The sequence below is a fragment of the Xiphias gladius genome, chromosome 5 (genome assembly GCF_016859285.1).
Source record: "Xiphias gladius isolate SHS-SW01 ecotype Sanya breed wild chromosome 5, ASM1685928v1, whole genome shotgun sequence".
Classification (NCBI taxonomy): Eukaryota; Metazoa; Chordata; class Actinopteri; order Istiophoriformes; family Xiphiidae; genus Xiphias; species Xiphias gladius.
The window spans coordinates 10,816,996-10,829,619 of record NC_053404.1 but is presented as its reverse complement, the minus strand read 5'-3'; the positions used below and the strand labels follow the sequence as shown (position 1 = coordinate 10,829,619).

The window sequence follows — 12,624 nt, the reverse complement described above, 5'->3', positions numbered from 1 at the left end:
AGTAACTGGTAGGCATATGTTTTTTTTCAACACTTACCAGCCTGAATAGGATTTTTGCCATAGTTGCGTAACAGCAGTGTATTTTGTTTCCTGCAGCATTTGTTGCAACAAGAGGGTCAGTCCAGCTTTTTCCGGAGGACTTGGGGCTGATGGGAGCTATTTTTAAAAGACTACAAACCGAGATCTATGACTTTGTTGAGTAAATTGCTCTACAAAAAACAGGCTACTTCCTTTCTAAACTTTCTCCTGCTTTCTGCATCCACCTTAGCTGAAAGTTCTAAGCTCCTGAGCTGAAGCCCCATGAGGCTCGGATTCCATTAACATCCGAGATGCCTTCATTTTCTGTGGCGCTGGCTGAAGGATAAGGATTCCAATTCATCAAGTGGAAGATGCGGCGCATTTTTTGCAGATGTCAGGACAGCCTGTGACAAAGGTTTGACACCGGAGCCATTTGTCACGTGGACTTATTTTAACCAAGTGCGTGGGTCTTAAAAGCAACGATCAGCAGAGTTTGATAAGGCAAGTGCCTATTGTGCCAAAAGACATCATAGTGAGTGGATTCAGGCATTTTTGACGGTCAAAAAGAGTGTGTGAGTGCGTGTGCTGCCGTTATTTTTAACATCAGAGAGACGAGGGCAGACCATCAGTAGCCTGGTCTACTTTCTAGACGCCCCTAATCATAGAGCTATTCGAGCAAGAGACGGATACATATTAGTGCGTGGATTGTGGTTTTTCGTGATGAAAAGTGTAACAAACTATATCATTGTGTAGCACGGGTTATTTTAATTCCTGCGTCATACATTACAAAGACCAGCATACACCGACAGTAATTTTTTGGCGCCCTTAAGCAACTGCCTGATGTGATTTCAGCTCAAGTAAAACAAACCACTGAGTGATATATGGGATTTAGCGGTCAAAACATATTCATTTGTACATGTGTGTGTTTTGTGTGTTATTTTACATCATGCGTAGTAGAGTGGTAGAAACAGCATACACCGACAGTAATTGCAAGGCACCCTTAAGCAACGAGACCACGTGACCAAAGCGGGGCGGTCGAACTACAAGCCATTTTGGGGACGGTGTCAGTTTCCACTGAGCACACACACACTGCTGCATTCTATAGGTGGTGAGGCGAATGTTTTGGAGGCAAAGTTATCGGTGCCGAAGTGGGAACCTTTCCGAGCCGAAGCCGGGGCACTAGGTTCTTTTGACACCGCATATGGGATACGCACACAGCGCATAAGCAGCGAGGAAAAGAGGAGTTTTATTCGCACATCTGAAATGCGCTCTGGTCCGCCGTGCGCTCTCCGCCACTGACAGCGTCTGCAGCCTGCTTCAAGATGGCGGCTCGGCTCCTATTCATTTTCTGCTGATCGCCTCCCAACTTTCATTGTCTATTCGCCTCAAGACCCACCGATTCCCAGCGCAGCCTCCAGGTACTTCTTATTCGATATCGTCTCTAACTAACGGGGCCAGAAGGCGAGGTCTGGGGTTTGTGCTTTTATGTTTTTCTATGTACCGATCCAGCGGTGGATGTGGAGCTTTCAACGGTGGCTGCAGCGATCACCGACGTGGAGCTCCGTGTGTGTCTGCGCACCACTTTTTTGCAAAAGATGTTCCCCGCTTGGACACAAACGTGAATTAAGATTCACATACAGCCAGTGTTGCATTATCTGCTTCTCAGTAATCCGTCCGTATAAATTGATAACGGTTGGGGTTTGCAATCCGTCGTTTGGATTTAGGCAAAGTGGGAGATCTCAGGCGAACCAGCCTGGGTTGGCTGAGATGTTAACAGTAGCAAGTGTTCCAAACGGTCCTTCTGTACCCGCATTTTCATACATCGTCCCCATGTTATAGAGTTGGGATGTTTGAGGTGTTATGAACTGGGTGTTATGTTTGTTTTTGGTGTATATGACCAAATGATGGATTTATTAACTTAACTTGGATTGCTCCTACGAACTTGACAAGGAGGCAAAGCATTTCAGTTGTGCATAAATGTTTCATGACTGCTTCTTAAGAAACACTGGATCCCCGTTAAACGTGCACTGGGACTATTTGTGTCGTGTTGTATGATTATCTTGATTAAGAAGGATGGTTGAGTTTTTGAGAAATTTAAAAAAAATGGGCGGTTTGTCGGCCAGGATACAAAGGGGTGGCTGTGTCTCACCAAGCAGCCAAAGCATCAGTAATTTCATTTAAATGCACATGAGCTGCGGCCAGCATAGACTGTTTGTTGACGTTAAAGCTCATTATGGATTTCCATATTTTCACTCTCGTATAGGCTGTTGAATGCTGGTGCATTGTGTGTCTGAATCTGGTGACACAGGACAGATACAGACATGAACCAGGGTTTTTCTCTCTGGAAGGGTTACAGTGTGTATTGAGAACCATTCAATACACAGAATAAAAGTTATACCTTTCTATAGGTTTTAATAAGTTTCAGTCATGTGGTCAGTTAAAAATCTCCACTTATTTAATTCACTGTTTTCTAAATTCAATGAGCGCGGTTAATATGGTGTCTTGGTTTTTCCCATTGCCGATTTTAATTGGGTTATTTCCAGCTGCTGTTGATTTAAGTGTATGGGGAACCTTTACAAGAGGAACTGGTCTCTTTTGGGAATAAATGAGGTGGGCAGGACTCGATTTGTTGTTGCTTTATTAACAATTACAGGTTCAGTAGCTGTTCTGAATTAATTATGTTATCAACACCGAATCCATAATTATACGTAGTTGTCCATTTAAAAAGATTTGCGATATATAGTTAACATCTTTAATGGGCAATCAACGTTTCTATATTCATAACTGAATCCATAATGGCACTCTTGAACAGACCTGATTAAGCCTGTTGCTGTTGGCACTGCAGCCATTTAGCGTTGTTCGTTCCCAACATGAAGGAACTTATTTACGTTTGGATTTATGGAGTGGTTGACTTGAAGTCTTATAAAGTGAGCTTGCAGCTCCCTCAGGACAGAAGGATAGCAGTTGTCCAAACACCAGTCAATCAATTAATGGCGCAACATGCTCCTCGAATATATGTAGACATTATCCATCATCATCCATGTGTGCGGCATCCTTTGAACGGAGTCGCTGTCCAAACTTGCCTGCAGTGGTCTGTTCAGAGGCGACTAGGAGAGGTCGGTTGGAGCGTTGAAACCGGGCGGGACTCGGGCATAGTGCCGGCTGTGGCTCCATAAAGTAACAGTGTGGGTTCAGGGCTGGGTAGGATGGCTGTCTGGCCGTCATCCAGCGTTTAAAGAGAGTCAACTCTTCATGTCCAGTCTATAGGCAACATTTTGACTTTTATTTTACTCTTATTTTTTCAAATGATAGCAACGGGCGCCCCGATAGTTATTACAGCACAGCCTTTATTATTATGCGAGGACTCAGATTATTGTTTTCCAACCTTCCAAGATAAATTTGCCTCATGACCCATAAATATTGGAGAAAATTGAAAATCGATTATACTTTGGCTCCGGATGACTTATTTCAATGTTTGAACTTTTGTGGCTCGAGAGAACCGGGTTTGTAAAGTTAAATGCCCATTGGCATAAGGTATAGCAAATGTTGACGTTTAATAAAGGGACTGTATGGGACTTTAGTCAGCAATGGCGTAAAATAAATAAGTATGATCCAGTGTGCGCTTCAACTTCAGCGCGGTCGCTGCTGTCTGGCCATGTTGGTGCTGCATGGTGCTGGTTATCGCGCACACACCAATAAAAACAAGGCGCAAAGGGAACGAGAATAAAGCTAAGATTACTCTCGGAGTTGGACACATGCACTCCTCTCTGTAGTCCATAAAGATTTGGGAAGCTCGTGTAAACGAGTCGGACACTAGCTTTATTTGTCCCCTTTCGAGGGAAACCTCGTAGCCCGTTGAACCGATACGGGCTTTTTTTCCTCCACAAAATGGCAGCCGTGCTGTAGACAGCCTGGCAGTCCAGCGGCTGTCTGTGTGCGCGGAGGGACGGGAACCTCCGGTCCCTGCAAATTCCAGCTCTGCACACCGGCAGCTGACCGTACTGTTGCTTTGGTTTGATATCCCGCCTTGACCTGGTCACTGGTGACCAGCCATGTGGGCTAAAAAGCAAAAGGAGTTGCCATGGAAACGCCCAGGTTTCCCCAAAGCCTGTGTGGCACACCTGACGCACTTAGCACAGGGCGCCACAGTCCCCGTGCCTAATATTATTTTCGAACACAAATTCCCAATTCCAGCAAAATGTTTGGTTAGACAGTGGAGCGGTTACCAACAAAATCTGTTCAATTTTGGTAAGAGTGATATGAGAAGCAGATGCCTCTGTTATCTTAAAGGTTTTGATGCTGGATTGTTCAGAATAGTTTATTTTCAGTCTGTTTCTCATAGGTTTCTGTCAATTCCCTCTCCATATCGGCTGTCTAATTTAAAACTAAAGCTGAACTTAGCCAGGTAAGGCATAAGCAAGTTTAGTGCTGCCTTACGCATTTAAACACCAAACTATTTGACCCTTCCGATTTGGGAGACTGCGTCCAAATCTGGAGTAATCAAACCCAACATTTTTTGTTCCATTACTCCTTTTTGGAACTGAGAAACCCTTTGATTGTTACTAGCTGATTGTTAGACACGCACTCTTCCTTGGACGTTGCATTGGTTGAACGATGCTGATTTAAGATGAAGCGAAGGTGCTTCATCGATCTCTCAGTAGAAGTGATTCATTTATGATTATTCACTGCACTTCGGTCAGGGGACTCTGTGTTGCTTCTGCCTATCAATCTGCCACCGACCACCTACCCCCTTGGTTATTATTGGATTAGCATAAAAGATGATGTTGCTTTAACACAGTCAAACAAACAGCAGCCTTTTCCAAATGGCCTAACTTGCCTGGAAAAGAAACCTGCAGCCCTCTGATGCGTCCTCTCCTGCCATGCATGCATTGTTTTGACTTGTTCTGTTTTTTTTCCACGCAGGATTGTTTTCCCTCTCTCTCACCATGCATCGAACGACCCGGATAAAGATTACTGAGCTCAACCCTCACCTCATGTGTGTTCTGTGTGGAGGATATTTCATAGACGCAACCACCATAATCGAATGTCTTCATTCATGTAAGCAAGCCCAAAAAAATAATGACTCTTCTTTCCTCGTAAAATATCAAAATGGAAATGCTTAGGCATATAGAATGTATTGCAGATAGGTATTGCCTAAAGGAATCTTTCTTACACGTTACCATGCACATACACTTATTTAAACTTTTTTCTGCTGTAGTGTTAATGCTGCAAGAGAGATTTTGATTTAAGTCCTTAAACCAGATTTACCGATAGTCTGCTAGTTCAGATTCAGGATTTCCTTTCTGATATTGACATTTTCTTCTTTTTCTATGGTTTTCAGTCTGCAAGATGTGCATTGTGCGCTACCTGGAAACCAGCAAATATTGTCCTATCTGTGATGTACAAGTGCATAAAACCAAGCCTCTGCTCAACATTAGGTGAGAACTGTGATTATTGAATTTTATATACTGCATCCTTTTTTTTTTTCATTTCCCATTGTTTTTAAATGCAGATTTTATCTATGTTTAGGTATGGTTTATGAAATCTTTCCTTAGGTTTGTGGAGTAAACAAAGCTTTTTCTTTTGTGCCTCATTGTGGGTTGAATTGATGCACCTTAGAAGGCTTTTAAAAATATTTTTGTCATTTATAGAGAATTTATTTTTGTGCATTTGTAATGATAAACAGCTATGAAAATAGTTTGAACATTCTTTTATTACTGTTTTTTGCCCTTTGCAGTTTTTCACTTTGTTCCCCCATTGAACAGCTGGATCAGCCAGTAATTGGGTTAAAATATTCAGACATAAGGAACACTTGCAGACCACTTATATAATATACGTGAGATTTTCCACAGCCTTTAATAGCAGCTATGAATGTTTATTGCATACAGGTTTTATACACCGATCAGCCACAACAGTAAAACAAGTTATCGGTTTTAATGTTGTGGCTAAATGGTGTATGTGCTATAATGCAATAACTTATGTATTTAGGGGTGTATATCTTAAAGCACAGCATTTACAAACAAGGAAACATGCTTTACGGTCACAAGCTGTCATATGTGTTCTTATCCAAAAGCTTAATTGAATAGGAAAAATTCAACCATCTGTATCCTTTTTTTTTTCTAGTTTTAACTGAACATTTTGAGATTTCCAGTATCTCAGTGAGTTGACTGAAGTTTCTCCTCCTCTCTAGGTCTGACAAAACTCTGCAGGACATTGTGTACAAGCTGGTCCCTGGCCTCTTCAAAAGTAAGAGCATGACTGTGGTCTCTGTTTCACACATGTTGTGTTTACTTTCATTCTGACTCTGTCTTTACATATATTCTCTAGCTCTTTTTGATTAGTTGTGTGATCCAAAGTCATCCAGCAGTATTGGATCACTACAGCAACTGTATTACCAGTTCTGCAGATCAAAAGTAAATATATAAGAATAAAAACTATCCTAATCAATTTACCTCTCAAAATACTACCAAATATATTAAATTATGTTTAGATATGAATACACTGTATTGTTTAAGGCTTTGGACTGAAAACACAAGATGTTTTCAATGTTTTTAAATCTAGTGTTTGTTTAGAATCTGTGATAAATATGATGCTCTGGTTGCTAAACTGAGATGATATCTGCTGTTGTCGTCATCACATCTCATTGTTTCTGTTACTTTGTAAGGCACTGCTTTTGTTTTGTGTCACACTATTAGCTGTTGATAAAACCTATCAAATTAGTTTAGGCAAAACTCCATTTGTTTTATTACCACAGGTTTATTAACCTCCAGTAAGGGTGGAAGTTATGTATGGCAGGTTTTGACACAAATGCTTTTTTTTGTGTATTGAAATAATGAAATAAAGTAATGTAATAAAATACACCAATCAGCCACAACACTATAACCAGTAACTGGTTGTAATGCTGTGTCTGAATTGTGTGTGTGTGTGTGTGTGTGTGTGTGTGTGTGTGTGTGTGTTTGTGTGTGTCTATATATATCTATATATTTATATATAGGTAGACAGACACACACTCTATTCTGATGTAATTTGTCCTGTAGTGTTCATCGGGTGTGTGCATACAGTATTTTCAGCCCTGAAATGGTATTCCTGTGTAAACTGAAAGTGGATAGACTTGTAATGGCTTGCCTTTCTGATGGTCCTCAGATGAAATGAAGAGGAGGAGAGACTTTTATGCGGAGCACCCTGTAGATGGTGAGTTAGACAGCATCTATTGATGACCCAATTAAATTTGGTCAACACAGTGAAGTTAAAAACTATTTTTTCCTACCTTTTGGATGAAAGGATGGTGTTAGTTTACACTTTGTACATGCTTTATTGCAAAGCAGCTTTCCAAAAATATGTTTTCATTTTTTAAATTTTAGTTTTTGTATAGTCACAAGCCCATTTCTATGTGTTTTTCTGCAGCTTCTAATGGATCAAATGAGGATCGTGGAGAGGTGGCAGACGAGGACAAGAGAATTACTACTGATGATGAGATCATCAGCCTCTCTATTGAGTTCTTTGATCAGAGCAGGTAGGCTTGCTTTACAACTATGTGTGTATGTGATTATTTGTTCAGTAATATTGTTGCAGCACTACTATTAATTCTACAAATGTATGTAGAAATGGTTGTTCTTAACAGACTAGAAAACTTTACACTTAATTCAATCACAGGTGTTCTTTTTAAGAAATGTAGTCCCTTTTAATAGACTTCAAAAACATTAGTTACACAGTAATGGTTATTGAGTAATGGATTGTGTTTGGATGTTAAAGACTTACTGTCTTAGATAAGATAATGCATTAAACATGATCAAAACCAGCCAGAGTGATGGTGTTATTGAGTGTTTTCTTAATTATATAGTAGTAAAGCAATTAAGTGTATTTTTCATTCAAGCGGCTGATTCTATAGATCATGTGATGTCCACGGAATATAATTTTGGATTTTTAAATATGTTTTTATAATAATTAAATTTTGTTAATGCATTTGGGTGTGGCATAGGCACACAAAAAACATGAATATTACAGACTTGAAAAGATAATATTTTCCCTTTAATTCCATGCAGGCTGGGAAGTGGAGTGGAGGAAAAGCAGTCTAAAGATCAGGTAGGCCTGCTGCAAGTTGATTTTGGCCACATTGTTTCCCAGCATTATTTTTCTTCTGTTAACATCCTTTTAAACCAGGTAAAGATGAAACATCCTGCCAGCTCCTTTTCATTCAGCAACTAATGAATATTTAGTTTGCAACATCTGCTGAAATCTGTTGACATAGTTTAAACATTGCTTACTCTTGAGAAACACCTACATTGTTTTCGTAAAGCAAATTATTTTCCTGATTTTATGGTGGACCCGCCTGTGTCTTGTGTAACAGTTTATAAGTGTAGTCACTGTATATAAATATACTTTTATACAAATGTACTGTAACATGTATATTTTTTTTGAATATTTATGCAATCTGCAGGTGGCCAACAAGAGGTACCTGCAGTGTCCAGCAGCCATGACAGTCATGCATCTGAGGAAGTTTCTGCGCAGCAAAATGGACATCCCAAATACCTATCAGGTCTTTTTTGACCTTTACTTATTTATTTATTTATTTACTGACAAATATAAATTGTACATTTAAACTATTTGAGTAGAAATCTGTCATTTCAAGAGAATTGTTATATCAAAATTCATTTTTCGATATCTTATTTAAATGCAAATATATTTACTGTTTTATTCTGTTAAGATTAAATTGACTTTTTGTTTTCCCTACAGGTCGAAGTCATGTATGAAGACGAACATCTGAAAGATTACTACACATTAACGGATATAGCATGTCTCTACACTTGGAGAAGGGTAAGACATCTTTTAGAGCCTTTTCTGGGCAAAGAGAAGATTTAATTTCAGTTAGTTTATCCAAACCACTGCTGAGTCCCAAATCCTTAATGTCCTTCATTTTGCCCGTTAATTAAAATGTACTAAAGAACTGATCATTATAAGTCATCCACATTATCAGATAAGCTTTATTAGAATCATGTCCATCTTCATCAGATGGATAAGGATATATTGTAACATTGTGTGATTTAAGCTATAGTTCAAAAAGTATTAACAGAAATTTGTCACTCCATTTTTTGTTTACCACCAAAATAATTACTATCCAGACTTAAAATTACAGTGTTGATTATGAGATTAGGTTGTATTGAGATTTTATGTTGTGCTTTACCAATTAATACTGTATGCATTTTATGGAATTGTATTGGCGCCAATTGCAGCAGTTTGTATGTCTGACACTTATGTGTGAAATTTAAAAATATTCTTGTTTTTATTTTATTAAAATTTTTACATGGAATACAGACTGACAGGAAGTTTCAGAATTTGTAATTTGGCATGTGGCTTACATGCCAAATTACAAATAGTTAATTAAACAGTTATTTAATATAATATTTTATAACAGCTTTATTATCGCCAACACAGAATGCCCCGTTGCCTCTGAAGTACCGAGTCCGACCCAACTGTAAGAAGATGAAAGTTAGCCACGCACAGCAGGAAGGCCAGAACAGCGCGAGCAGATCCGGCCCAGAGAGCGACTCGGCCAGCGACAAAGCCGCGAGTCCCACCGGGGCTCCGTCCACGTCCTCCTCACTGCCGAGCCCCGGCACGCCGGCTCAGTCCCCACACCCGCAGCTCCCGCACGGCCCCAATAACGTCAACGGGACCCCAGCCGCTGCCCCTCCGACCCCCAGCCGGTCGTTCACCCAGTTCGGCAGCGGAAGCGGCGGGGGCAGCAAGCCCCGGAAGGTTTCTCTGAATGGCTCGTCGACCTCCTCCGGATGACGCGGGGCTCCGGACCGGACCGGACCAGCCAACGCCAGACACCCGCTCAGCTAATACTGTTTTCATGCCAATGTAGTTCCATTGTGTAGACAATGTTATCTCTCTTTCTCTCTCCATTTGTTGTTATAAATATTACGGCATCATATGTAAGTTTAAACGTAGTGGAATCAGAGACATTTCAAAATAAAAGGAATGAGGAAGGTGGGTGGTGTGGGAATTTTAATGTGAAAGAAAGTTTTGATGTTGAGGAAAAAAGAACGTTGGAAAGGAGAAGGGCAGGGCTTTACCCCATTTTAAAACTAGGCTACATCTTTATTTTACTGAAGCAACTGAAGATAGACTTTTATATTTTCTTTTACGTTTTTCAAATTCAACGTGTTTATCATGAATATTTCATGTGTGTTGGGATATTTTCAAACTGTCAGTTTAAACATGCATGCTCATGAGAACACTTTTCTGTTAAGAAAGAGGATTCCGCATGTTTACCCTACAAGTCTCATTTGGACGGGTTTTTGGAAGTGTTTCAGGTATCATTTTTGTTCCAATGAAAGGAAAATACATTTGTATAGCGCTGTTGGCTTCACGGAAAAAATGCCTATGGAGGAAAAATCCACTTTACTTTGCCTTTTACTGGAAAAATCAAACTTTCTTGTAGCTGCAGTGGAATCGGATTGCTTATCATCCACGCCGTTAGCACGTTATAAGCAGTTTTATAGAATCCACCTGTAAATAGAAACAAAGTGCATATTTAATCAGCGATGTTATTCTCTTATTCCCCTTTGTTTTGAAGGAATGACTTGGGGTCCTATTCAGCTCCATTTCATGCTCAATTGAGAAATGTTTTGATGTCTCCCGTGTTTTCCGTATTTGTATCGCTCGATTGTATGGACAACCTATTGTATTGTTACTGTTGCACAGTATAAAACATCTAAATAAAACATTTTACACTTATAGAAGAAGTTAGCTCCATTATGGTTTTGCGATAGAAGACCATCGGTCAGTCTGCTGCTCTGCGTGGTATGAATAAAGGGAATAATTCAAAGGGGCGGACGGAGTAAAGCGCCAGATGTCCGTCTGACTCAACAGATAACGGATAACTAAGTTAAGGAGGCCAGCTCTGATCAGCTTGGAGGAGGAGATCTGACCCGTGATCAAATTATATTGCTGAATACATTCAATTAAGATAGAAGCCTTTATGACTGTTTTGTACTGATGATTTATCACAGGAGTAATTGCATTTCACTGCACCAAAATGCAGCGGTTTTAATGAAAGACTGAAATAAAAAAAAAGACTTAATTTGCCTACTACTCAACAGCTGATTACTGTTTTTTTATTTCATTAATTTTCATTCTCAAGTAAACCTGGTATTTGTTCTTGGTGAAATCGTTAAATTTAAGATGATTGATGATTATATTGGATGCTGAAAGTAAACCACTAAACCAACGATTTTTAACGAATTAATGATATTTTCACAATTAATTACATTTCCTTTTTTCTTCCCAAAATTGAATTAATTGTGAAAAATCCAGAGATAGGCTACACACAGTTGTGATGTTTATACCATTTATCTAGGCGACTCAAAAAAAAATTGTTAATCAAATCTAGTTTTCCAATTAAACCAGATTTAATCTGAATTAGTAAATCAGGCGGGGATCAGAATTTAAGAATGTATTATGCTGTGGTAAAGAGATGAAAGAAGAAAGCATATTACGATATTAGTGTGTTAACATTTTATTTTGTAATCAAGGTTTCACAGAACAACTTCATTACTTCATATCATAAAGAAATAAAACGAAAATATTGCTTATTCGGATTTAATACATAGAAGCATCTCTTAGCCTTCTTGGGGCTTAACTGGGCGATAATAAGTCTCTTTTAATGTAATGTGATATTTACCTCTCCGTAAAAATCGACACCGCCCCGCTTTTTTAATTTAGGATGAAAAGGAAAAATAAAGAAAATAAAATAGAAAATAAACACAAAACCTGATCAAATTCACAGAAAAAGCTTAAGATGTTGGTTGATGTTGATGTTAATTTCTTTTGAATGACATACATTTACTTTTAAATAGTTGTTACCGGATACAGAAAATGCTTAATTTTTTTTTAAAGTAGCTAAGACATCAAGCAATAGGCTTTGAAAAAAAATAGCTAAATCGGTACCTTGCCACCTGAATCGGCCACCTAAAATATCTTCAACCATTCAGTTGTCGGATAACATAACCAAAACTATGCAGCGTTATGTCTGTTAAAATTTCTGTAAAAAATGCAATTTGCACATATATTCTCTTCATCGTCTTTATTTTTCTTTTATCTACTTTTTTCTTCTTTATTTGTTGTGGCACCACAAATACCGAAATCCAGCCGAAAGCGAGGGTATAATGTTTGGATCGAACTCATTTCAGCGATATTTTATAATAATAATGATAAAGTCTATTTAGGCCATGTCACTTCTTTTAAAAGGGGTTTACAAAATGCTTTACGAAAATAACAAGATCTCACCCAGGCAGGTCATTTGAGGATACACTCCTCGAGCAGGCAAGGCAAGTGAAAGTTAAAAATAAAAACTTTCATAATGAAAGGTTCAGTACAACATCATAGTGCTCATATGTTGAGCCGTTTTGTTTCGATTTGGCTGCCCTGTTTATCTTTGAATCGTGTTCAGTAACAATGCTGTGGAAGTCTGAGACATAACAACGGTAGTCTTTTAGCGGGATCCCAAGACTGCTCTAACTGATTTGTGGAAGCGTGCAGAGCTCTCACTCTGAACATATTTCCGGCCGGAAAACACGAACGCATGTGAGATCCGAGCGG

General features: G+C 39.1%; 1 protein-coding gene across 1 annotated transcript; it reads left to right on the top strand.

The window, feature by feature from the left end:
• The first annotated feature begins 975 nt into the window (after nucleotides 1–975).
• bmi1a (bmi1 polycomb ring finger oncogene 1a) lies at nucleotides 976–11,123 on the top strand. Its single transcript, XM_040126894.1, has 10 exons — nucleotides 976–1,436; nucleotides 4,942–5,076; nucleotides 5,360–5,456; nucleotides 6,209–6,264; nucleotides 7,162–7,209; nucleotides 7,423–7,531; nucleotides 8,061–8,100; nucleotides 8,456–8,554; nucleotides 8,752–8,832; nucleotides 9,451–11,123. The coding sequence occupies exons 2-10, from the start codon at nucleotides 4,965–4,967 to the stop codon at nucleotides 9,808–9,810; spliced, it is 1,002 nt and encodes a 333-aa protein (XP_039982828.1). The 5' UTR covers nucleotides 976–1,436; nucleotides 4,942–4,964; the 3' UTR covers nucleotides 9,811–11,123.
• The last annotated feature ends 1,501 nt before the right edge of the window (nucleotides 11,124–12,624 follow it).

Bases quoted from the DNA above. Each gene is read 5' to 3' on its own strand.
- bmi1a (XM_040126894.1), top strand. From the start codon at position 4,965: ATGCATCGAACGACCCGGATAAAGATTACTGAGCTCAACCCTCACCTC. The intron at 7,210-7,422 runs GTGAGTTAGACA...GTTTTTCTGCAG, and splicing joins TGCGGAGCACCCTGTAGATG to CTTCTAATGGATCAAATGAG. The intron at 8,833-9,450 runs GTAAGACATCTT...TCGCCAACACAG, and splicing joins GTCTCTACACTTGGAGAAGG to AATGCCCCGTTGCCTCTGAA.